Source organism: Paramormyrops kingsleyae, chromosome 1, assembly GCF_048594095.1.
Source record: "Paramormyrops kingsleyae isolate MSU_618 chromosome 1, PKINGS_0.4, whole genome shotgun sequence".
NCBI lineage: Eukaryota > Metazoa > Chordata > Actinopteri > Osteoglossiformes > Mormyridae > Paramormyrops > Paramormyrops kingsleyae.
Window position 1 is genome coordinate 3,320,006 of NC_132797.1, and position 24,004 is coordinate 3,344,009.

Consider the following 24,004-nt stretch of genomic DNA (forward strand, 5'->3'; position numbering starts at 1 on the left):
TTACCAAGATTACACCACGCTCACGGGGCCTTGCCCTACAGGGATACCAAATGTTGAATTTGTAAAACCGCTTTGGGAAAATATGAAAATATAAGCATTCTATTATATTGCATTAAATATAATCTATTGTTCGATTTTCCTAAAATAAAGTTTTTAAAGGATGACGATGTGATGCCGTTTTTTTAAAACCTGGCATTATGTTGGACAGCTCAGGCTGCCGGATTTCTCTTCAATATGGCGGCGCAGATGGCGGTAAATTCAGGTATAATGTTTTATTTTTTTCTGATTTCAGATAGTGAATAGTACTGTGAGCCACAATAACATGAATTAGTGAAATTAGATATTTTTTTTCCAAATGACTTTGTAGTTAGTTTGGTACCCGTATCTTGTTTTGCTAGCAAACAGTAGCAAAAAGCTGTGGAGTCAAGTACAGACCGTAGTAGTGCGGAATTAAGGAAACTATTTGTTAACCGACTCGTTATTCAGTATCTAGTCATATGTGAATTTGTAGGCGAGTCAGCTAATTTTATTTATGTAAGTAATGATAATGCAATGTTTCAGATCGGTTATATGAATACACTAATTTGAAATGTGCTCACTATGGCTGAGAAGCGCCGGCGGGGATCTTTTCTTCGTGCCGCCGCCGCTGCAGTTCTAGCTGCGGCCCACGCTGGAGCAGCGTTTATAGAAAAGGAGAACACACGACTATGAATAACTGTGTACACCCCCTTATTTATCTGCGTGTTTATATTTGTATGTTCAGTTTTTCTACAACCCTTTTTTCACTCTGTATTTTCTCCACACGCTGTGCTTGTATTTGTTCTGTATATGTGTATCTGTGCACTTCATCTGCTTTGCTACTGTATGCAAACGAATAGTACGGAATGAATAAAATCCGATTGGCCCGATTAAAGGGAAGTATTCCGACTAACTTCACGTAGTCTACAAAGTACGCTTGAAGTTACTCTCGGTTGGGGTTACATAATGGCAGATAGCCAGCTTTAAAACAAAAGTAAGGCTGTTATACACAGAAAAGTGTGCCATTATTTCCCCAAAAATGCAAACATTTTGCATCCCGTTTAAAAACAAGTGAAACGTCTCGTGTTATGACATTCGTTGTGGTGTTACAAATCTTTCATTATTATTATTATTATTATTATTATTATTATTATTTCAGCTGTAGATAGTTTTTTTTTAGCATACACACGGACACCGTGTACAAATCCAGAAATAAAATGAATAAAAATATTCTTTGTGGTTACAGTGTTACATTTTAAAATGTTTAAAGTGCATGTTTATGCTCGTCAGACTCCAAGTTTGTGTACCGTACAGATGTATCACACTGTAATGTTAATTTTATGACTTATCTAGAATTAAATAAGAATTCGGTTTCGTTTGTTTAGGTTGTTTAACGTAACTGCTTGAAGTGAGTCTGTTTACACGTGCAGAAGTGTTGTGGTAGCTGTTGCCTGGTTTGTCTGTTCTCACTGAGATCCTGGCAGAAAGGTCTGGTAATACATGTGTGGGGAAAAGGCTGCTCCGGTCCCCGTCTCTCCGGTCCCCATCTCTCCGGTCCCTGTCACTCTGTGCTGGCGGCCACGGTGTAAAGCATGTGGGGTTCTGCCTGCAGGAGCCAGCCTCTGGGGGCCGCTGAAGGAGTTGTGGGAGACCGTGGAGGGGGCGATATGGAGGAGGCAGCAAGAGAGCATCCATCTCCTAGACCTGCAGCTGAAGAAGCACAAGCCGCAGTTCCTCTCGCTCTTCAAGAACCCGGTGGGTGGGGGGGGGGGGGGGGATTCTTTATACATCTAGAAGTTAAAGGATGGGAAACGTTGGTGCCTCTTTAACTGGCCGTGTGTGTTTGCCGTCACGTGCAGCCAAAGAGTTTGGAGCAGAGAGAGATGGTGAGGAAAGCCAGCACGGAAGGCATCGCCATTCAGGGCCAGCAGGGGTCGCGACTTCTTCCCGAACAGCTCCTGACGGAGGCCTTCATACTCAGCGACCTCTTTGACATTGGGGAGCTGGCGGCCCTGGAGCTGCTCCTGGCGGGTGACTATGGCCTCCTCAGCTGCCCTCAGGGGGGTAATGGATGATTCGCTGGGGCCGGGGGGTGTTCCTTACCGCTGTATGTTTTTCTCCTCCCACAGGGGAGCACCAGCAGCCCCATTTCCCTGGACTGACGCGGGGGCTGGTAGCTGTACTCCTGTACTGGGATGGGAAGCGGTGCGTGGCCAATTCTCTGCGCTCCCTCATCCAGTCCCGCCATGGCAAGACCTTCACGCTGGACCTCAGGTTGGATATGGACCCGAATCCTGCCTCCTTTTCCTTTCGGTGTTTCGCTCGGTGCTCCTTGCTTCTCCCTGAGCTCTGGGCATGCTCCCTCTCGCTCCCTCTAAGCGGAGCTGCCCCCCTCACCCCCTTCTCATGTTCTCCACTGGGCCCCTTCAGCGCCGAGCTGGTGTCGCTCACCACGCGCTTCACGGACGAGCTGATGAGGCAGGGCCTGGCGCGCCGTATCCTGACGCTGGTCTCGGAGATCAGCGTCACGCGGGAATTCGAGCGCCTCCAGAAGGAGCGCGGCCTGGGCAACGAGAAGCACCGGAAGGAGGTGAGAGGGAGACGCCAAGGGCAGTGTGTACCCCGCCACCTTTTTGAGAAGCTTTTGCTGAGGTGCATTCCACTGCCCCCTACAGGTCACCGACCTCATCAAGGAGTGCCGCCAGTCGCTAGCTGAGTGCCTATTCTGCTGGACCTGCCAATCGGCGCTCAGCAAGGACGACACCTTGGCCCTAATTGGCTACTTGGAGACGGTAACGGTGGAGGCCGACGGCTCATTGGACAGCGTGAACCTGGCATTGCTCATGGCCCTGCTCTACTGCCTGGACGTCACCTTCCTGGAGCAGGGGACGGAGGACCGAGAGGGTGGGAGGGTTATAAGTTTAAGCCCTTTCTGAAGTTTTGATGTCAGTGATGGTGCTTTGCGCATGTGAGGGCCTGCAGTGAGCCCCCCCCCCCCTCTGCTCTGCAGACCTGGTCCAGGCGCTGCCCCTGCTGACGGAGAGACATTACGTGTCTGCGGTGCACAGCCGCCTGGTGGACGGCCAGCCATGGAAGCTGCCGGGTCTGCAGGCTGTGGCCCGGCTGGCATGGGCCCTGGCATTGAGAGCCCTCTCCCAGCTGCCCCAGGGAGCCGGTACGCGGTCACCACACCGCCCCAGAACACACTATTTACCCCGTGATGTGGCGTGATCTGAAGGACTCTTCCTGCCCCCCCACAGTGCTGCTGGAATTTACGGAGGGCGATGAGTCCCTGGCTGATCAAGCCCTGCTGGACGGCGTCTTCCTCTTCCTGACGGAGGGCGTCCTGGCCAGCGAGGGCTTCCCCCAGGAGGAGTTCTACACACGCCGCCTGCACTCCCTCATCACCGACTTCCTGGCGCTCATGCCCATGAAGGTAGGTGGGGCCCCACATTCTGCACCCCCCCACGCAAATGTGCACGTGACCCAACACCCACCCGGTGTGCTCTTCCAGGTTAAGCAGCTGCGTAACCGTGCCGACGAGGACGCCCGGCTGGTACACATGGCACTGCAGATGGGCGGCGAACCCCCCACCCCTCTGCGCAGGGACCTGGACCACCTGATGATCCTGGTCAGAGTCCCACTCTACGTCCACTTTCCGGCTCCCCACGGTGCCTTCCGGAAGGATGACGCTCTCTCTCCATCTGCAGATCGGGGAGTTTTACAGCAGAGACACCTTCGGCCTGGAGCTGGGTCTGGATTTCTGGTGTCCCTCTGAGACACTGCACCCCCACCACCCCTCCCTCAGTGGCTCCTACATGGGTGTGGCCCTGCAGAGGCCCCCTCATAAGCAGGTCAGGAGCCCCCCCCCCCCAAAGAAAACATAGAAAAACATGATCCATGCAGTGCAAGCAGCTCTAAGTAATCCCTTCCACAAACCCTTATGTAATAAAGGACACATTCAGTACATTGGAATTTTGTCTCCAAAAGCTTTTATATACAAGGAATTATTTCCTTTGCGTTGTTGTGCAAAACAAGCAAGGGCAATTAAGACAATGATAATCATCATTAAAAATTATACACATAAAATGGTGTGCTTGATGCAGATATGTATAAATGAAAAGATAAAGTGCAATTTCACTTGCAGGCATAAAGTCACTGTATTGCATTAGCGCATCCGTAAAAGACTTGCGTAAGTCTGGATTGTAAGTCAGTTTTATGCAGCGCCATCTTGTGGTCTGAGATCTCCCTGCCTGCATATCTGTTGCCAACCTGCAGGTGGTGCTGTCCAAGTTTGTGCGGCAGATGGGTGATCTGCTCCCGCCCACTCTCTATATCCCCTACCTGCGCATGCTGAAGGGCCTGGCCAACGGGTCCCAGTGCGCCCACTACTGCTTCAGCCTGCTCAAGAGCAACGGGACCCCACACGGTGAGGTGCTGCGCGGCCAGCAGGTGACATAGAAAAGAATAGAATAGAATAGAATAGAATGTCACAAGTACCTGGCAACGAAATGCAGTTTGCATCCACCCAGAAAGTGCTTTAGCCATAATATTTACAAAATATATATTAGCAATAATATAGATATATTTCAAAAATGGGTCTATTATAGATATTAGGGTACAGAAATATGAGTGTTACGGGTATGTTACAATGTACACGGTATAAAGGTATGTTATGAATATGCTATAACTATAAGTATAATACAAGTTATAAACAGTTGTAGAATTATAATTTCCGTGTTGTACAAAAATGATTGTTTATACAGCATTTACAGTAGTGCCGGACTTGAAACCTCCTGTTGTACCCTTGAGTTACAATTAATATAACAGCTCTATTGTCACTGTATCAAATATTTAACATGAAACAATAAAATTATTTGTTTAGCATCTGGTAACTGCAGATTGTTGTTATGCCTGTTGGTCTTACGTTTAATAAATGTATCTGTGTAGATAGATAATATATTCAGTTCTCTTACTCAACTTTATGGTACAATAATCATGAAGATTACATTTATATTATTCCTGGGTTGACTTTCAAGCTGTGCATGTTTTTTTGTTACAGGAGAGAACCTACAGGGGGCGCTGACAGGCAGCCCAGTTTCCTGGGAGCACTTCTTCCACTCACTCATGCTGTACCACGAGAACTTGCGACGGGACCTCCCCAGTGCGGATCCGGGACACTGCCGGCACCCACCACTGCGGGGCATCACACACAGGGAGCTGGATGGTCTGTCAGCCTTCCTGCAGTTGCTCATCACCATTATCACCTGGGTATGTGTTGGGCGGGGATGTCTTTCAGCTCCGGACATTTTAACATTAAGGTGTGTTTGTGTCTTATTAACAAGTGTGTATGTGTGTTTCTAGAGTGAGAATGCACGTCTGGCTCTGTGTGAGCATCCCCAGTGGACACCGGTGGTGGTGATGCTGGGCCTCTTGCAGTGCAGTGTGCCTCCCATCCTGAAGGGGGAGCTCCTGCGCTCTCTGGCCGCCTTCGGCAAGTCCCCTGAAATCGCCGCCTCACTCTGGCAGTCGCTGGAGTACACGCAGGTGAGCTGGGGGGCACTGACGGCAGAAGAGAGCAATCCGGGTAGCCTGACAGTGTCGCTGCGAGTTTGTGTTTTTACTATATCTGTCTGTCACAGATCCTGCAGACAGTACGAGCTCCAGGACAAAGGCAGGCTGCAGGCATCGAGGTACAGTTGAGCCTTTTTTCCTCATTCCAAAAATTTTGTGTTATTGTCATCGTATAAAGCAGGGGTGGTCAGTCTTATTCGGAAAGGGCCGTTGTGTGTGTGGGATGCTAAAGGTTAGGGCCGGGCAATATATCGATATTATATCGCAATAATCATCAGGGCTTCGAATGACGGGCAAAACGTTTGGCGTAACGCCAGCTTTTCGGTACTATACGGATGTTTGTTTACTCCCACAATTTAAGCAGATTAATAGTATGACACCCAAAAGTTAGTAAATTCTGCACATCCTTATGATTAATAAAGGTGTCAGACTTTAAACTGCAAAAAGTACCGTCACACCACCGGTGTGTTTTTACCTTGTTTATCCACAAGATCTCCTCTTTCAAATGATGTTATGGCTGCTGAGCTGCTCCTTTCTTCACTGAGCCTTCAGTGCAAATCGCACTAAAGTATACCAAGCATAGTATACCAAAACAGCATAATGTGGTTTGCTCCGCTAACCAAATTGTCACAAAACGCATCTCATTAATATTTTAGCTGTACTACTAATAAATGTCAAATAAATGTCCTTATAGAACCGAAAAGCTGACTTCCGGTCAAATGATTCGCCTTTGATCTGAAGCCCCGGTGATTATTGCACATGCACCATATAATATCGATATGATATCTCCCAGGTCATCCCAAACACCTGCATACACACTGGCTCTTTGTGGATAAGATTTCCCACCCCTGTTACAAAGCATGATGACCCATAAATGGCGCTGACTGTAGGAATTTAGCAGATGCTATTATCCAAAGCAACAAAAAAAATTTTTTGCGGGGGAGGAGTTGGGTCAGCCAGTCCCTGGAGTGTTTAGGATTTGAACTGCCGACCATCCGATTACAGGCACAACACCCTAACACACTGAGCCACCCACCGCTCAGTGGGGGGTCATATAGACTTTTTGGAACTGAAATGAAATTAGTGCGTAAATATATTGGATTGTAGTTGTATAAACACTTGTAAAGTGAGTAAGCTAGTCCACTTCTTCCTCCTTCCATCACGCTTCAGTCCCGTCCAGATTTCTAATCTTAAGGAACCAAACACTATTTCCTGCCCAGCCTGATAGTGGGGACCGTGCTCTTCTGAGCGTTTCTGGGTGTCTGTGGCCCTCGCAGGTGGAGCTGAACGAGATCGAGTCAAGCTGTGAGGAGTATCCGTTGACCCGCGCCTTCTGCCATCTGATCAGCACGCTGGTGGAGAGCGCTCTGCCAGTCAACCTGGGGGCGGGGCTTCGGCCGCCCGGCTTTGAGCCCTACCTGGCCTTCCTGCGCGACGCAGTCTTCCTGCCCTTTCCTACGCGGGCGTACCGGCGTGCCGCTGAGAAGGTATGATTCTAGCCGTAGGCAAAAACATGGCTGCCTCTAGCCGTAGGCAAAAACATGGCTGCCTCTAGCTGTAGGCGGAACAAAAAACTGCCTAGGGCCCCAAATTACTTGACCTGCAGAGGAAATGAAGTAATCTCCAGTTTTCTTAGTAGGGAAGTCTCCCAAGTAAAGCTTTTCTTGGGGCCTCTGAGAAACTAGATGCGGCCCTGCCTGACGAGGCGCCTTCCCCTTCCGCAGTGGGAGGTGGCTGAGGCTGTGCTGGAGGTCTTTCACAAGCTGCTGCGCGACTATGAGCCGCAGCCCGGCGACTTCGTGCCGGAGATGGTGGAGCTGCAGGGCGAGCAGGTGCTGAGCTACAAGCCGCCGGGCTACAGCCTCATGTTCCACTTGCTGAACGACTCGCCCACGCTCGCCCTCTGCCTGACCCTGCTGGAGGAGGGGGTGCGGCAGCTGGACACCTACGCCCCCTTCCCCGGTTAGTCCGTCGCCCCTGTGTCCGGCACCTCCGCTGCTGCGTGTCGCTTGCGTTAAATATGCATCGTCCGCCATGCAGGTAAGAAGCAGCTAGAGGGCGCCGTGCTGCACTGCCTCTGCCTGCTGGAGCTGGCCCTGCAGAAGGAGGTGGTGTTCATGGACCTTCTGCGGGAGAGCCAGGCCACCCTGCTGGTGTCGCCGCTGGAGCAGCTGCTGCAGGGCGTCAACCCTCAGAGCCGGCGTGCCGACCACACCGTTAACATCGCCAGGTACGGCGCGCCGCGCTCCGGCCTACCCGCGCTGTGTCGCCCCCTACCAGCGCTTCACAGTGGCGCTGTGTGTCCCTCCCAGGTACCTGTACCACAGCACCTCCAATCCGGAGGCCGCCTTCCACAGTGCCAAGATCCTGCGTCACATTGCCCGCTACCCCAACATCCAGGCGCGGTTGGTGGGCGACTTCACTCACGACCAGGTGAGGTTGACCCCTGCTGCCCTCTGCTGTCCGATCTGTGGTATTACGGATTAATTAAAGGTTTCGGGGTGCGGCTCCCCCCTCTAGGCTGTCAGTGACAAGCTCATGGCTGGTTTTGTGGAGTGTTTGGACAACGAGGAGACTGAGGAAAGCACGGAGAAGGGAGACGGTGAGTGACTGGGCCCCTCGTGTGCCCGCCGGGGGGCGCGGCCGCCTGTCGGATGCTCACGGACACCTCGCCCACAGATGGCGACCCGGAGAAATGCGTGGAACGGCTCCGGCACGAGACGCAGGTGCACATCCTGAACCTCCTGGTCACGTCTTTGGAGCTGAAGGCACCCAACCTGGCGCTGTACCTGCTGGGCTACGAGGTGAAGAAGCCCATCGCCACCACCAACCTGCAGGACCCAGGTACGGGCACGCCCACAGGGAGCCGCTGGACATGCCACCCTAACGGGACGCCTCTGCCTGGCACTGCCAAGCAGGCATAGGCCCTCCATACGTTCTCATCTGTGACCCTGTGATGGGCGTGTGTCTGTGGGTGTCAGGGGTCCTGGGCTGCCCGCGGAGCTGCCTGCACGCCATCCTGAGCCAGCTTCAGAGGGGGAGTGAGAGACGCTCGGGCCCCCTGCTCAGCCGGCAGGCCCCCCACCTCGCCGAGCTCTGCTACCAGGTGACACCCTCCCCCCAGAGCAAGGCCTTTTATGCATGCATGTTTAATAGCACCTGTAGCTCAACGAATAGCATTGCGCTAATAACACAGAGGTTGTGGGTTTGAATCCCTGCGAACGCACCTGAATTGTGATACGTTCTAATGTTGTTTGCCTCACTTGTACATCTTGTTGGACGAAAGCATTCGCTAAGTAAAACAAATGTGAATGTAGCTGACCGGATCTCAGCTGGTCGTGCTGCTTGTAGGTTTTTAAACTTTACACCCCTAACAGCACCGTTACCCAGAGACCAATTTGCTTTCATTAACTTAAGCGTTCGGGCGGAGGTTCAGAACCTCCTCCTGGTCCAGGTGGGCCAGCCGTCAGAGGACTGGCGTTGAGTGTTCTCCGTGTGCTCCGCCCGCCCAGGTCATCTACCTGCTGTGCGCTTGTCCGGAAACGTCTGGACCCACCATGCGCTACCTGCGGACCGGCCAGGATTTCCTGTACTCGCACCTGCAGCATCTGCCCTTCGTGCTCCCAGGTACTCGGTGCTTCGTGCTCAGTGGCCTCGTGTCCGTCCGTTTGTCCATCCATGTGTCCATGCCCTAACCCCTCCGCCCCCCCACCAGGGAACGGGATCGCTGCCCTCTCGCAAATGTCCTGGCTGATGAAGACGGCGGCCATTGAATTGCGTGTGACTTCGCTGAACCGCCAGCGCTCCCATACACAGCGGCTGCTGAACCTGCTCTTGGATGACCAGCCGCATGCACTGCACACAGGTAACATGCACATCCACCAGGGGGCGCTCTCCCTGTCCGCGCCGCAAGCCCCGCTTCAGCCGCCCCTCTCTGTCTCCGCAGCCGACGGGGAGATGGGGACTGATGAGGAGAACCGGTCAGTCAGCGGCTTTCTTCACTTTGACACGGCGACTAAAGGTGAGTCCCGAGGCAGGCCCTAGGGGCAGCGGGGATGGGTTCAGGGGCGGTGATGGTCACGATGTCCCTGCCTCAGTGCGCAGGAAGCTCCTCAGCGTCTTGGATGCCATCGACTTCAGCCAGGAGGTCCCTGAGCTGTTGCAGCTGGACTTCTTTGAGCGTGCCCAGATCGAGCAGGTCATCAGCAACTGTGAACATGTCAACGAGCATGGCCATACCGTATGCAACGTCAAGGTCTGTTTGGTGTCCGTGTCCCTGTCCGATTCTGCAGCCCGCTATGTCTGTGTCAGTGACGTTGTCAGTAACCGTACCTCTCCGTCTTCCTCCGCCCTCCTGAAGCTGCTCCACCGGGTGCTGATTGCGGAGGTCAATGCCCTGCAAGGAGTGGCCGCCATTGGCCAGCGCCCCCTGCTGATGGAGGTGGGTAGGACTCCTGATGTCCCCTTTGGCAAGAAGGGTCGAATTGCAGTGAGGGGCGTTCCCGTAGAAACAGGTACTCGTTCCTGGTCCTCGCAATCCACTGTCCTACACATGCAATCAGTGTAGAGTCAGGTGTTTTGGGTAGGAAATACCTGTGCAGGACAGGGGGTCACGAGGACCAGGATGAACCTGTAATAAAGAGACAGGCTACTGCTGAGGCACCCAGTCCTGCTTCTGGTGCAGTGGGGTGAAAGATTACAGCTGCTCCTAAACTGTGAATTATTCAGTACATCCATAAAGCCACACAACTGCTAACTAAGTGCAGAGACATGGGTTGTTTTAGCATTTGATTTGCACACTTTTATTTATATCTCTCGGCTGGCCTGGGAACGCCTCGGTGTCCCCCCCGAGGAGCTGGTGGGGTTAGCTGGGGAGAGGGAGGTCTGGGTGCCTCTACTGAAGCTGCTACCCCCGCGACCCAAACCCCGGACAAGCGGCAGATGATGGATGGATGGATATTTACACACTCCTAGCACCCATCTTCTGATTCATGAGCACTGCAAGCACTGTACACAGTACACAGTTGGGGTAGATGGTGGCACAGGAGGTGGTGCTATCGTTCAGTAACCAGAGGGTTGCAGGTTCGAGCCCTGGCTCCTCCTGACCCCATCAAAGTGTCCTTGAGCAAGACACTGAACCCCAAATTGCTCGCGGTGAGCAGGTTGGCAGCTTCAATAACAGCCTCTGCCACCGGCGTGTGAATGTGAGTGTGGATGGTGAATGTGAGGCATGTATTGTAAAGCGCTTTAAGTACTATTAGGAGTAGAAAAGCGCTATATAAATGCAGTCCATTTACACAGGGATTCACCTTTTCCCTCATACTTCTGCAATAAATAAGTGCATATCTGACATATAATTGGAAAAAAAAAAAATCAAGTGCCTCATTCTCTAATTCACTCTCAAAGATGGATTCAAAGATGATGCTTAAAGAGGAAAAAGGTACTAAGCTTAACGTCATGTAAATGTAAGCACATTAGCAAATTAGTTTTACTTACACACAGTGCCACAAGTTCATTATTTCGTATTACCAAGAGGTATGACGTGAGTCAGGGCTGCTCCTCCCGGCCCTGGGGCCTGATCTCTGCCGGACGACCCATCGCCAGGACCACGCTGGGCAAGAACTAACTTCATGTTAACGTTTGAAGCCTGACACCTCCAGCAGTCAGAACGTCTGATTTAACCTCCATAAAACTTCCTTTAACACAAATTACTGTGGTATCACCAACTTAACACCTGTCCATGATGTTACCATTCGGCTGCACAACTAACCATACGGTTGCGACTTGATAACTTTGACAAGACGCACTATTTTCTGTTTATCGAGATGACATTAAGGCTCAAGGAAAAACACAAAAGTTACATGTGAACATACCTCACGTACCACTCTTATGTAAAATACATTTATGACAATCCTTGCTTCCATTGAGGTTTTCCTGTTTCACAGAATCACCCTCTTATGTACTGCAGTTCGACTCCGTTGCCTTTGGCTGCATAATGATGACAACTCCAGACTTCAGAACAGTGACAAAGTGTTTTATGGTGCCGTTGTGTGTGCCCCCTGACCTTTGACCCCCTCCAGGAGGTGAACTCCATCCTGCAGCAGGTCGTGGAGAGGAACCGTGTTCGGCGCAGCTTGAGTGCTAAGCAGCAGGCCCTGCAGTCGTGGAGAGCGCTGGTGGAGACCATGCTGACTGCTTGCCCCCCTGATCTCATCCCGCCAGACATCCGGCAGCTGATCATCCGGGATCTGCTGTTGGACCTTCACGACAAGGTGGGTGTCGCCTTGCCCCGTGTCGTCCTGGTGGGGGCCTGTCACCCGAATGCTGACTCTGCCCCTATCCCCCAGGTGCTCTCCGAGGACGCCGCCAGCGAGCTCATGCCCATCGTGGCTGGAGCGGTCTTCACCCTGACGGCGCAGCTCAGCCAATCAGTGCTGTCAGAGCAGAGTGGGGGCCTGGAGGGCGGGGCCACCTCGGGCTTCGCCTCCATTGCCAACTCGGCGCTGCACCTGATCCTGCGGAAGCTGCTGGACTTCATCCTCTGCACCGGTGAGGCAGCCTTCCTGAGATGCTGGGTGGACACGTGTGAGCGCTCCACACGCTGGTGATGCCCTGTGTGTCAGGGATCTGCACCTATTTCCAGAAGGTTATGGATTCAAACGTGTGTGTGTGTGTGTGTGTGTGTGTGTGTGTGTGTTTCAGGTGGTGGCTTCCAGCGTCTGCGTGCCCATCTCTACGGCTCTCTACTCTACTACCTGCAGATTGCCCAGAAACCAGAGGAGGCAGACACACTGCAGACAGGTGTGACAGGGATGGGGGGAAGGACAAGGGGAGGGGCCAGATATGCTGTGGGTGGGGAAATGGGAGGAGTGGAACAGGCAGTGGTGGGGCTATGAGAGGGGTGATTGGCAAGTGGGGGGGGGGTGTGGTTGGTAGTGGAGTGGGAGGAGCAAACAGGCAGTGGGTGGGGGGAATGGGAGTGGCCAAAGGTGCTGTGGGTGGGGGGTGGGGATGGGAGGGCTGGTCGCTGGGCCTGTCGTCTTTACACCCCTCCCTCTCCGTGCCCAGGGGACACGTCCATGTGGGAGCGGCTGACGGCCCCGGAGGACGGCTTCTCTAAGCTGCAGCGCGAGAACCTGGCCATCATCGAGAGCTACGGCACGGCACTCATGGAGGTGGTGTGCCGGGACGCGTGCGACGGCCACGAGATCGGCAGGGTGGGTGGCGCCGGTGCTCTCGTTTCCTCCTCGGTGGATGATGGGCTGCGGCTATCCGTCTGCCCCGTCGGTCCCCCCGTCTGACCCCGTCGGTCCCCCCAGATGCTGGCGCTGGCCGTGCTGGACCGCGTCCTCTCCATCGACCGCCAGTGCCAGTGGCTCATCTACATGTGTAACAGCGGCTACCTGCGCGTGCTGGTGGACAGCCTACGGCAAGACGACGCGGCTCTGCAGGCGCTGCTGGGACCGCAGCCCCCCCTGCTGAAACCCCTCTACATCTACGAGTCCAAGATGGTGAGCGCCAAGGGTCCCGCTTGTCTCCTATCCCAAGAATTAAGGGCCCGCAGCAGGGATTACCCTGAACTTAGATATGTAAATCCCTCTGAGATATTAAGGATGTTTTTGTAGGTGGGGCGGGGCCGGGTCGGGCCCCCGGGAACCATAACTGATCAGCTGAGCATAGAGACTGCAGTCATTCCCTCTTTAGTCTCCCTTATTGGGTCTCATTTAGGGATGCACCGATTCGACTTTTTCAGTTCCGATACTGATACCAATACCTGGGTTCTTGGCATCGGCCGGTCCCGAGTACCGATCCGATACTGAAATTATTCTGTTATGTGTACAGTAATATCAGGCTTAAATACTGTCTTCCTAACTTAAGACAGTGTAACAAATACACACACATGTATACGCTGAATTATTTATTACAATCAGCCAGCTAGTGCTTACTTTTACTCATTAATCCATATTCATATAGTTTAATACCACGTGTGGGCTGTAGGCCGCTGGCATCGATCGGGGCAGGCCAAGTGTGCATTTCCCCTTACGCTTGTGAGGGATTTTTGCTAGATGTCCTTGCAGGCTGCTTGTGTTTCTGCCCTTATATCCAAAAAGACTTGGCCATTGTCAGCATCGACTCCAGTGAAATGTAATTACACTCTTGAACGTTGAGTTCTCTCCGCCATCACTAAAAGCAGTCTCTGTGTGTGCACTGCACGTTGCTGCGTGTGTGAGAGCGAGCGAGCGCGTGTGCTGCCCCGTACACACACACACACACACACACACACACACACACACACACGAGCGCGCAGGTGAGTGTGAGAGAGATCTCACTATTCTCGATTAAAATGCAGTCAGACACATACATGCGATGGCAGCCCCTTGTATGTTATATGTAATAGTTTCCAGCTATAGAAAAGATCAAGGGCGAAGTCTAACTGGGGTTTGGCTGGGGCAGCAAAGGGCATGACGTCTTCTCATCTATGTTTGTTCACGATTAGTGATATATTACTACGGAGCCCCTAAGAGGTCAGTTTTACGTTCCCTCACAACTTTTGCGACGCCCAATCCGCCCCATAGGTCTGCATCGGTGCACCTGTAGTCTCATTCCCCCTCCCTCGACTCAGGCGCTGCTGACACGGGTGGCGCGGACGGCCCAGGGCGCCGTGGAGCTGCTGCGCTGCGGCCTGGTGGCCCACCTGATTGAGTGCCAGGTGTACGACATGCTGCCGGAGGGCGACGCCCATAGGTACACTGTGGAGATGGATTGTGGGTAAATGGGATAACTGGCCAAGCCCCTCCCTCCTCACCTGATTGGCTCTCTCCCACCTACAGGATGTTCAGCCAGAGGGACCCCTCTGGCTTCATCCCCAGCCCCCTGGATCGCTACAGACAGATCCTGCTCCCAGCCCTTCAACTCTTTCAGGTCATCCTCACCTCCACTTCCACTCAGCACCAGCAGGGGGCAGCACAGGTAAAAATTACATTTCTTGTATGCTGAACAATTTTTGGAAGATGTGTGGGTTATAGGTGCTTAAAATGCCAGCATTACAGTGGTCGTTAGGTTAATGCCCCTTATAGCTGCGTGTGTGCGTGCGTGCTCGCCCCCAGGTGTTGCAGTGGCTGATCGTGCACTCGGACACTATCCAGTCCATCCTGCGCTGCCAGGAGCTGAGTGTGGCATCCCTGCAGGAGCTGGCCCTGCTCACTGGCATCATCAGCAAGACCGCGCTGCCTGGTAAGCTTACCCGGAAACAGCCACTTGCCATCCGGAACGTTCCGAGCGGCATCGTCTGACTGCTGGTTAATGTGCGTGTGTCAGGTGCCCTGGAGCTTGGCCAGGATGCCAGCGGCCCCACCCTGATGGAGTTTAAGAGTCACATCAGCCGGTTCCAGGTACACACTGTTCCGCCGGATAAGCTTTAATTTCTGGTGTGGTGATGGCTGCCGGCGGTGACACGTGGCCTGTCCCTTCAGCGGCAGTCCCTGTCCCTGCTGGGTCGCCTGGCGGGAAGCGAGCGTGTGCGTCTGCTCAAGCTGGCGGAGGAGAGCATCTCCCCGCGCGACCCCCCCAACCGCCGCGAAGAGATGGAGGTGGCCATGCAGCAGGTGAGCCCCGCCCCCGTCGGTCACATGGCCCTACCGAGAGGCGGGTGGCCAATGACGGTGTTTGGCCCCGCCCCATTGCAGATCTGTGCCAATGTGATGGAGTACTGCCAGACGCTGCTGCTGCAGAGCTCTGCCCAGGCCCAGTTCAGCGTCTGCCTCTTCAGCCCGTCCGTGGCGGAGCCGGCTGGCCGCGATGGTCCCCGTACAGGTCAGCACTCCCCCCGCATAGATTGCAGTCCTTGTTCCAGATGACGTTCCACAACCTCACTAGTGCTTGACGGATCCACGCACCCCTTCCTCCAGATCCTCTTCCCTCCGCTCCATGTTCCCGCGTGCCCAGCCTGGGTCTCGTGCTCTACCTGCTACGGAACACCGCTTCCGACTTCTTCCGCTTCCATCAGGACCACCGGCAGAACCTGGACAAGCTGCAGGGCCTGGAGCAGCTGCCCCCGGACGAGGTCAAGGAGGTAGGTGAGCCTGGTAGCGTAAGGCTTCACCCACCCACCTGCACTCTTGACTGTTGGGTTTGTAGACCGAATGTCTGCAGGAAGATGAGCCGTGGTCAGTCTGTACTAGGGCTGTCATAGTCTATTATATCAATAAACGAGTGACCTGGCGATTCCATCGAATAATCATTTATTATATAGTATATAATATATGACACGTTGCATTTAGCGCCAGGCAGGATCCTACCAACTATTGCATGGTCACTCATACGGTGAATTTAAGACATTTAAGTTGCATATTTCTGAACAGTGGAAGGAACCCGGAGACTCCGCCAGAAAGCCCCATCCACACAGGGTGAACGTTCAAACTCCGCTCACACACAACGGCAGTGTGCAGCGACAGCGCGGGGAGGCTTGCATGATGTGCGATGTTAATATCCACAGGGCATTTGATGCATAGGCAGCTGTCACCTCACAAGGACCGCAATAGTCTGCTGGGTTCACACCATCAATACGTTGTGCTAAAACATTTTTGGTCAGGGAACCTAAATTGAACAAGCTTTGCAATTCTAATGATGGTTCCTTTTCAAAAATATTTAGTATATGTTTAAAAAATCTGTCTAAAGTTTGCCACTTTTGCACGAGTTCTTCATGCACGCTCTGAGAATCATAATCATGCTCGTCCTGCTGTTTGACTCGCTCATAGACCATGTGGTGCGTTCATGAGAAATTAAACATGAAGAGGAGGGAAGCCAACAGGAGCTGCTCATGAAGACTGCTCATCTTCCACTCTATGGAGATGATTTTGAGCAAAAGCAAGTGATTGCCAGCACTGCTTTGTGTCTCGGTACAATTAATAGCAAAACCGACAACGTATTCGACAGATTCTGTTGGTAGATGTTTGATTTTGATATATAGTCAATTTTCAACTCTTAAATATCACAAATACATCAAAATGTTCACAAAAAATAATTAATATGGTTAATATCTACCATATTACCTGAGATGTGGCTTAAATGGCAGGGCTTACTTTTGTTTTAGCAGTGATTATTAATATGTTGACATAGAGGGATCGAAGAAATTAAGCAAAATAATTTAAGCGCACATGATGACAGTGACAGGCTGGCTACTCCGCGATGCTAATTGGCACATATCTGTGGCTAAGCTCGCATTATTGGGCGAGTCTGTCAAACCGAAAGTCGTCTTTAAGATGCATTTGCATTGCAGTTGTGCTGTGGTGATATTGAAGTTCTGCTTTGCAAAACTGAAAGGTGGCTTCAGTTTCATTCACTTTTAACGTGAAGTGCTTCCACAGAACTGATTGGTTTTCGCGCTTCATTCTCATGTTCATCTGCTGTGCCCCATCGCCATTTCGCCATATCACTAAGGAATCGAGAAGGAAAATTTCAATCAATACTTTTTTTGTAATCGAGTAATGGTGACAGCTGTAGTCTGCATGCTCTTTCTCTGGGTAATGTTGTCAGAATAGTGACTGAGTGTCCCTGTTCCTCCCTCTTCCTGTCAGCTCTGCCAGGCCATAGTGTCGACCTCCGGCGGCGTGGACAAGATCCCCTCGGTCCAGCGGAGCGTTCTGGCCAAAAGGCGCCTGGTCCAGCTCATCAACAATCGGGCCAAGCTGCTGGCTCTGTGCTCATGTATCCTGGTTTTAGGCGGGCGGGGCGGTCCTGTGGCCTCACTGAGGGCGTGTGCGCAGCTTGGTGAATTAAGGACCTGTGTCTATGGATGGAAGGTCATGGGTTCAAATCCCACAGCCAAGAGTTGGCACTGGACACTGGCCTTGTGCTCTGACCCCAAAACTTACTCTCACCTGTATATAAACACGTCTGTGGCAAGAGAAGTGAGATCTGGTGAACTTCCCCATTGTAATGAAGAAGGTTCTGCTCTACGGTTCATTCAGTTCTGGTTGCCTTAACTGCTTACTTACGAAGATATCATAGAGACTTGCTTGTTTGTGCTGTGGCGCCACCTGGAGTACTACCTGCTGTACTGCATGCCCAGTGATCCGAAAGACTCCCTGCTGCCCAATGTTAGTGCATACAGGTCCCGTGTGGGAGATGGTAAGCACTTCTACCATGCTGAAATTTATTTTACATGTACAGCTTGCATGCAGAACCACTGCATGGTTTCTCTAATCTGTCTCCCAGAATCCTTTGGTGTGATGCAGGGGAGTGGTGGGCGGAGCCTGGGTCTGTCTCATGTCAGCCAGCAGGACCTGGAGCAGGTGAGCAGAATGCCAATTCTGGTGTGTAGCGCCCCCTATGCTCAGAGCCTGACCTGCCACTCGCACCCCCAGCTTCAGAGTGACGTGGCGTGCTGCTTCAGTGAGTCCCTGCAGAGGAAGCTGCTGGAGGTGGAGGGCCTCTACAGCCAGATGCGTTCACGCTACACCTTCATCCAGGCCCTTGTGCGCAGGATTCGCGGTCTGCTGTGTCGCCCCAAGAGCTAACCCCCGACCACCCCCTGGGTACTGCCGCCCCCCCTCTACCCCACCCAGCAATTTAACCAGCTTCTCCTTGATGTGTCTTTCATTTTACACTCAGAAAAGGCTTGTGGGTTGTTTTCTGTAAAAAAAAAAAAATCTAATAAAATTTTCTAAGGTATAAAAGGTGCTGTGAAAGTCCTTTGTCCCGTTTGGCTCAAATTGAAGTGGATTCTGTGGACGGCGCCTAGACGAGACCACTTTAAGGGGCAAGGAGTTTGCTTTATTGGACTTGAGACCATGTACGGATATTCAACAGGCATCTGCTTATACCACCTGGGGAGACAATTATGTACCCAAAAACCACCCCTATTCTGCTTTGTATTTATACTTAAAGTACATTTTCCAGACTAACATTTTAAGTATGGCTTATCTGAGGAACAGATGGAAGGACAGCGGCGCTCATTTTCAGGTTCGGCACTAAATCAAGGACATCATACTGCAGTCGTCTTGGGGCTCAATGTGCTGCTCTTACATTTGAGCGCTCTGCTCGAGTTTGACCACATCACATTAGGATGTCAATGCTGGATTCCCCCCTCTACAAATGAAAACAAATAGTGAATCCAAGCTGTTTATTTACTCTGCTAAAGAAATACCTCCATTTACCACATTTGGTTAAATGTAATATGCATCATGTGACTTATTCTGCAGCTTGAAAGCTTTGCAGAGCTCAGCTGGAATTACACGGACATGCGAGAGAGCAAACTTTAATTTGCAAAATAGACCATTTTATGCATCTCTCACCTACCTATAGGCCTTGGCATTCACAGGCCTTGATTGTTTTTAGTCTATGTGCATACAGCTCGGCAAGACAAACCCTTTGCACCCATGTTAACTGTCAATATACACGCCAACACATCAGCAAAAGCAAGTTTTACATTAATTACACAAGATGGAATAAGGCTGACCACTGCTCTATCCAGCAGGCTGAAATACTGTACACATCAAATGCAAAAATGTTATGGCAGATGCCACCAGCTGTTTGACAGAACTGTGCAAAAAAAAAAAAGTTACCCATGGTGCCTTGCACTCCCAGAGACAGACCTGAGGGATTAGATGTAGTTGCCTTCAGAGTACCAAGGACGGGAGGCAGCTGCAGCGTAGGAAGTCCCCAGCAGCTGCTCTGATTCCCCACCAGGGTTTGCTTATTTGCAGCTCAAACTGAATTTCGCAAATAGTCTCAAGTCAGTAAAACACTTCTGACCGGCCATGAGTTGCAGTGTTTGGAGACATCCATGATAGATGCCCAGTCTTGCTGTCCTAGTTCCCTCTTGCTGATTTTGTGGCCAGGCAGTATGACTGATTACAGATAATACCACAGAGGTCACCAGGTACCACTGAACTGACTACGGTTGGTGGCTGTGTCCTCCTTTATCCTGTTCAGACTCTGATACAGAGTCTGTTCTCCCTACCAGCAATGTCCAATAATCTTCTGCCTTATGGGAAAAGATGCGAGTCCCTGGGACTCTACCTCAGTAGGGTCATGTTGGAGGTGATAGAAGACCACAGATTCTAGTGTTGATTTGATTGTTCTGCACCCGTTTCCAGCACCATCCAGCCAGGATGAGTAGCCCTTGCAGAGGCCAATTGGCACTATTTGGAAGATTGAAGGAGTCTGGTGTTCATCAAGTCAGAAAATGTTCTTCTTGAGAGCATATTTGAAGGAGTGTGAAAAGTTCCAACTGGGCCCAAATACACCCATCGTGGTCACCGTGGCGTCTCAAACGTCTAAGGGTTGGGTTCCTCTGCACCTTCCGATGTACCACCATTGCTGGGCGACGGCTGAAGCACCTCCCCCTTCACCGCCATGCGGATCACCTGCAGCCAGCGCTGCTTCAGGTCTTCAGTCTCCGCTGCGAAGCTGTGGACCGACTTGGACTGGGAGAGGCGGAAGCTGGCGGGTAGGTCCGTGTGTCGGGGGGAGTCCTCCACGGTATAGCCCAACAGAGGGATGGTGGACTGAGCCTTCACATCCTGTGAAAGAAGGTAGGGGAGGTCGGTACTACCAAGGCATGGGTGGACATGTGTGGCTTGCAAACATCAAGTGTGAGTTTGAGTTCTTACCTGAGGTGCCCCATATAAGTACAGCACCAGGGCCTCCGTCTGAGGGATGACACACCACATCTTCTGCCAGGGCTTGGTCTTCTCGCTGTACTGTAGGAAGCCACACATAATGCTGTTCCCCGAGAACTGGGCTGCCTCAATCTGGGGAGGATGGGGGATAAGAATTAGCTCATGGCAGGCAATGTCCTCGCGAGAGACCGACAACACACTGGCCCCCAACCCACTAACCCACCTCCAAGATGCCCTTCTTCTTGGCTCTCTCTTCGCACTCTGTCTGGCCTGACAGAATGGAGTAGCAGTCCTTGCACACTTTGCACATCTTGTGGCCGTCGTACTGCAGTGCCGCCTTGTAGTCTGAACACTTCCAGCACACCACCTTTATATCGGGACCCCAGAGAGAGCAGGACAGTCATATAATGTGGGAATCATATGATTTTCCACAGACCTCATTGCCTGCTCGTTCTATACCGGCTGCCATACGGATGTGGCTGCCAGGTGGTGACCAAATGACACATGGTCTGTAAAAGGGTCATTTAGGCTCACTTACGTAACCACAGGCCCGGCAGTGATGTCTACGGCGCGTCAGGGCGTTGAAGGGTTCTTTACACTTCATGCACATGGTCACCTCATTGTCCCGGATCCAGCGGGGGGCACGCTTGCCCAACTCAGCAGTCTAAACACACACACGCAAATGTATGGGTATGATTTCTTCTCAAATGTTATGCTTTTCTACAAAAGGGCCCAGCAAAGAGCATACTGACTGCCATATCATCCTCTGCCTCCTTTGATGCAGTCTTGAAGGTCTCGTTCTTCTGGTGGAACACGGCAATTGTCTTTTCGAATGCCTGCAAAACGGAGACTAAATCAGTTGTTCACTACCCTGGATTAGCAATAGAGATGTCATTGGTTGAGAAATCGCATACCTTTATCCAGTCCTCTTTGTCTTCTGCAGAACTAAAAGAGGAAGAACATTCGATAATTAAACACAAGGGACTCTTTGCCTGAACTTCATGCAGAGATGAATTACCAGTCATTCGTACCTGGCCTGTAGCTCGAGTGTCCTCTCCTTCCCAGACACCTGGAATGTGTGGGGGTAGTCCTCATTGGTGGTGGCTCGCACCTCCATACCTTCAATGCCGATGCGTGTGCGGACCGTATACTTCTGTCCAACCAGGCTGAACTTCGGCACGCAGTAGAACAGCATGTTGTTGAACTGAAAAAGTGGATGGCAGAGTCGATCAGAACAACAGACATCTCTCTCCAACAAGGCCCAAGGGCTGCATGGGAGCCCTTCATTCTGTCCTCACCAGGAAGAGGTATCTCTCCATAGCAGAAGTGTTCCTTGCCGCAAGCTTGAGGATGCTACCCTCCTTGATGAACTCATTTGAGGCATTCACAATGTCCTCCTCGCCTCCCAGCATCTCATAGATCTCCAACAGCTTCTTGAGGTTCTCCTTCGAAGGGAAATGTCAAAAGTTGAGCTGGACTTTTTCATGGATATCTTAGCACAGGAATAGCATAACATCCCTATCGCCAAAAGCATCACAATATTCTTTCTTATTAACAGAACCTAATCACTACTAATAAACTCCCTAAGCTCACCATGTTTCTAATAACTCAGGGGAGGAAGAATAAAGATCAGAACCTCCATTTGTTTCCAGCAGGACCTCAAAAATAGCACGACTGCAGGCTGTATTATGTCACCGAGTAGCATGGTAGTGTTTCTCTCAGCAAAAATACGGGAAAGTCCTGAGCTTGCAGAAGTGCCACCCTGAGCTCGCGGGATCTCCCCATGAAAAAATGTGTTTCCATACATCTAACCTCCGTGTTAAACCTCACAGGGCTATGCAAGCGAGCGAAGAAGAGCGAAGCTAACTGACTCATTCAGTTAGCACTGCAGAGCTCTATTTCGAACGAGAAAACTGGTTCTAATGCACCCACACGGTACATTAATATAGCCCAACTCACCGTCTTCTGAATAGCGCTGTTGGAATGAGTTGCCGCCATGGCGATGATCTCCAAAGATTCTGATTAACAACATTGGCCAGTGTTTAAAACCAACAAACTGCTGAGGAACTGAAGCTTGAAACAGGCAGTAAAAACAGCAAAACGGGTAATGAAAAGGCGGGGGGGAGATCTCAGGCATGTCGCTGAGGTCTGCCTTACTCTCTGCATCTGGCCGGTCTACAGCTTCCTGGGGAAGCTTCTTCAGGTAGTCCTTGAGAAGCATCTCGTAGCGTGGGACCCTCTGCACGGGCTCCAGCATGTGGTGCTGCAGGGTGAGGCTGGCACACTCCTCCTGGCTCTATGGGAAAAATGGGCACAGCACTTAAGGATCTATGTTGACGTGAACTCAACTTTGGATCTTGGCTACATAGGTCTGGAAAGTAAACCAGTTAGTTAAAAATGGCAAATTCTATGGCTTCTTGGATTGAACGCATCTGTATGTGTAATTGACCTTTTTTTCATAAGATGTTGAGATCCCCCTTTGTTTTAGGAATAATGCATTAAATGCGATAACACCATGCATCTTCTGCGGACCTGAATGTCATGAATGATGGCCTTAAACTGAGGGGACTTGTCTGTCCAGATCTTCAGCAGCTCCATGGCCTTGTCAAAGTTCTTCACGTACTCAGCGTACATCTTCAGAAACGGTGTGTGCTTCAGCAGAATGTCTCCGATTCGGGGCTGCGATGCCCTGGCAGGAGACACACCCATGTGAAACTCCCACACATATGTAAACCAGCATCGTACTGCAAACTGACACATCAGGAATGCAACACGCTCCCGTCGCGAACAGTCCCAGCCGCCTCACCAATCGCTCATGCGCTTCTCCAGGTCTGGCAGCAGGAACTGGCTGTGGAAGGCGTTGATGGATGAGATGTTGGAGAAGATATTCATCACCACATCTACTGGGTATGTGCCCTTCTGACCCTCGTCTGTCAATTTAGCACGGAACACCTGTGACAAAACAGAGTCTTACTGCAGCTGTCAGGAAACCGATGTGGCCACTCATTTGACACACTGTTCTGTGTACTACAAGACTGTGGTATTAATTACCCCTCAATTACGATTCCATTTTACTTTAATAAAAAGATTGTGAATATAATGTACATTAAATACAGGAGAGACCCCTAGACAACATTACCAACTCCAAAAGACCATAAAAATCAATCCCAGAGAATAACCAAGGTAGTTGGAAAATCAGTTGTAAGAATTTCCAAATGGAAATTTTCTGGCATAATGTGAGACGCTAATTGGCGGAGAAGATGGATGATCAAACAGGAAGCCACATTGGAGAAAAACTTTCAATTAGTTGTGGGAAGCCTGTTGCTCCAAGGATGTTTGGGTGTAAACGGACTCAGACAGCAAAAGCAGATCACAGATAACGCGATGGCCTGCTGGGATGGCAGCTGGCTTCATCACTGACCTTATCCAGCAGGTTGAGTCGGGCCACATAGGCTCTCTCTGTCATCAGCAGCTCATTGGCTATCTTGTACAGCTTCTCCTCATTGCTTTCCTACAGCGAAACAGATGGTCCTCGAGTGAGCTGATAATCATCCCTCAAAGCTGTAAGTGATGTTTTCTGTTTTTTTGGGGGATTCCCATAAAGGAGTTTCATTTGCCTAAACCATGGCTGTAACCAATCACATTCTTACTTGTGACATATACAGTTATAGTACAATCTGTACTGACATGAGACATGAGAATAACAAGGGATATTGTGTGGCTCAGCAGGCAAAGCCTCTGTGCCTGTAATCAGAAGGTTGCTGGTTCGAGCCCCGGCCTCACGTCCG

General features: G+C 51.3%; 2 protein-coding genes across 7 annotated transcripts in view; one reads left to right on the top strand and one right to left on the bottom strand.

The window, feature by feature from the left end:
• Positions 1-175: 175 nt before the first annotated feature.
• nup205 (nucleoporin 205) lies at positions 176-18,269 on the top strand. Of its 2 annotated transcripts, XM_023825924.2 has the most exons (42): positions 176-262; positions 1,631-1,773; positions 1,878-2,049; positions 2,148-2,292; positions 2,449-2,608; positions 2,694-2,922; positions 3,029-3,193; positions 3,279-3,454; positions 3,533-3,649; positions 3,729-3,872; positions 4,297-4,447; positions 5,081-5,289; positions 5,383-5,565; positions 5,661-5,711; positions 6,870-7,079; positions 7,317-7,554; positions 7,633-7,822; positions 7,905-8,025; positions 8,113-8,194; positions 8,272-8,436; positions 8,574-8,698; positions 9,105-9,219; positions 9,308-9,457; positions 9,539-9,613; positions 9,690-9,847; positions 9,953-10,033; positions 11,673-11,864; positions 11,940-12,141; positions 12,295-12,393; positions 12,661-12,809; positions 12,912-13,103; positions 14,216-14,337; positions 14,424-14,562; positions 14,700-14,826; positions 14,911-14,984; positions 15,066-15,197; positions 15,279-15,405; positions 15,501-15,664; positions 17,169-17,298; positions 17,593-17,721; positions 17,809-17,885; positions 17,958-18,269. In XM_023825924.2, the coding sequence occupies exons 1-42, from the start codon at positions 235-237 to the stop codon at positions 18,108-18,110; spliced, it is 5,991 nt and encodes a 1,996-aa protein (XP_023681692.2). In that variant the 5' UTR covers positions 176-234; the 3' UTR covers positions 18,111-18,269. The 2 variants fall into 2 exon arrangements, with proteins under 2 accessions (XP_023681692.2, XP_023681691.2); XM_023825923.2 differs by having other exon boundaries at positions 17,593-17,885.
• Positions 18,270-18,700: 431 nt separating this feature from the next.
• LOC111851223 (FYVE, RhoGEF and PH domain-containing protein 4-like) overlaps positions 18,701-24,004 on the bottom strand; it is a 33,332-nt gene continuing 28,028 nt past the window's right edge. For all 5 annotated transcript variants that reach the window (XM_023825927.2, XM_023825925.2, XM_023825930.2 and 2 more), the window contains 13 exons: positions 23,638-23,727; positions 23,023-23,168; positions 22,749-22,905; positions 22,374-22,512; positions 22,176-22,234; positions 21,515-21,661; positions 21,248-21,420; positions 21,131-21,161; positions 20,969-21,052; positions 20,755-20,880; positions 20,440-20,583; positions 20,208-20,348; positions 18,701-20,117 (listed from right to left, as the gene is read on the bottom strand). In XM_023825927.2, coding sequence (XP_023681695.2) covers positions 19,872-20,117; positions 20,208-20,348; positions 20,440-20,583; positions 20,755-20,880; positions 20,969-21,052; positions 21,131-21,161; positions 21,248-21,420; positions 21,515-21,661; positions 22,176-22,234; positions 22,374-22,512; positions 22,749-22,905; positions 23,023-23,168; positions 23,638-23,727 — 1,683 coding nt within the window. In that variant the 3' untranslated portion in view covers positions 18,701-19,871. The remainder of the gene's footprint in view (positions 20,118-20,207; positions 20,349-20,439; positions 20,584-20,754; positions 20,881-20,968; positions 21,053-21,130; positions 21,162-21,247; positions 21,421-21,514; positions 21,662-22,175; positions 22,235-22,373; positions 22,513-22,748; positions 22,906-23,022; positions 23,169-23,637; positions 23,728-24,004) is intronic.

What these genes read in the sequence shown, in the direction of transcription:
- nup205 (XM_023825923.2), top strand. Translation starts at nt 235, where the DNA reads ATGGCGGCGCAGATGGCGGTAAATTCAG. An exon ending in CACCTACGCCCCCTTCCCCG is followed by an intron (nt 7,555 to 7,632) that starts GTTAGTCCGTCG and finishes TCCGCCATGCAG; the next exon opens with GTAAGAAGCAGCTAGAGGGC. An exon ending in GCCAGCAGGACCTGGAGCAG is followed by an intron (nt 17,886 to 17,957) that starts GTGAGCAGAATG and finishes TCGCACCCCCAG; the next exon opens with CTTCAGAGTGACGTGGCGTG.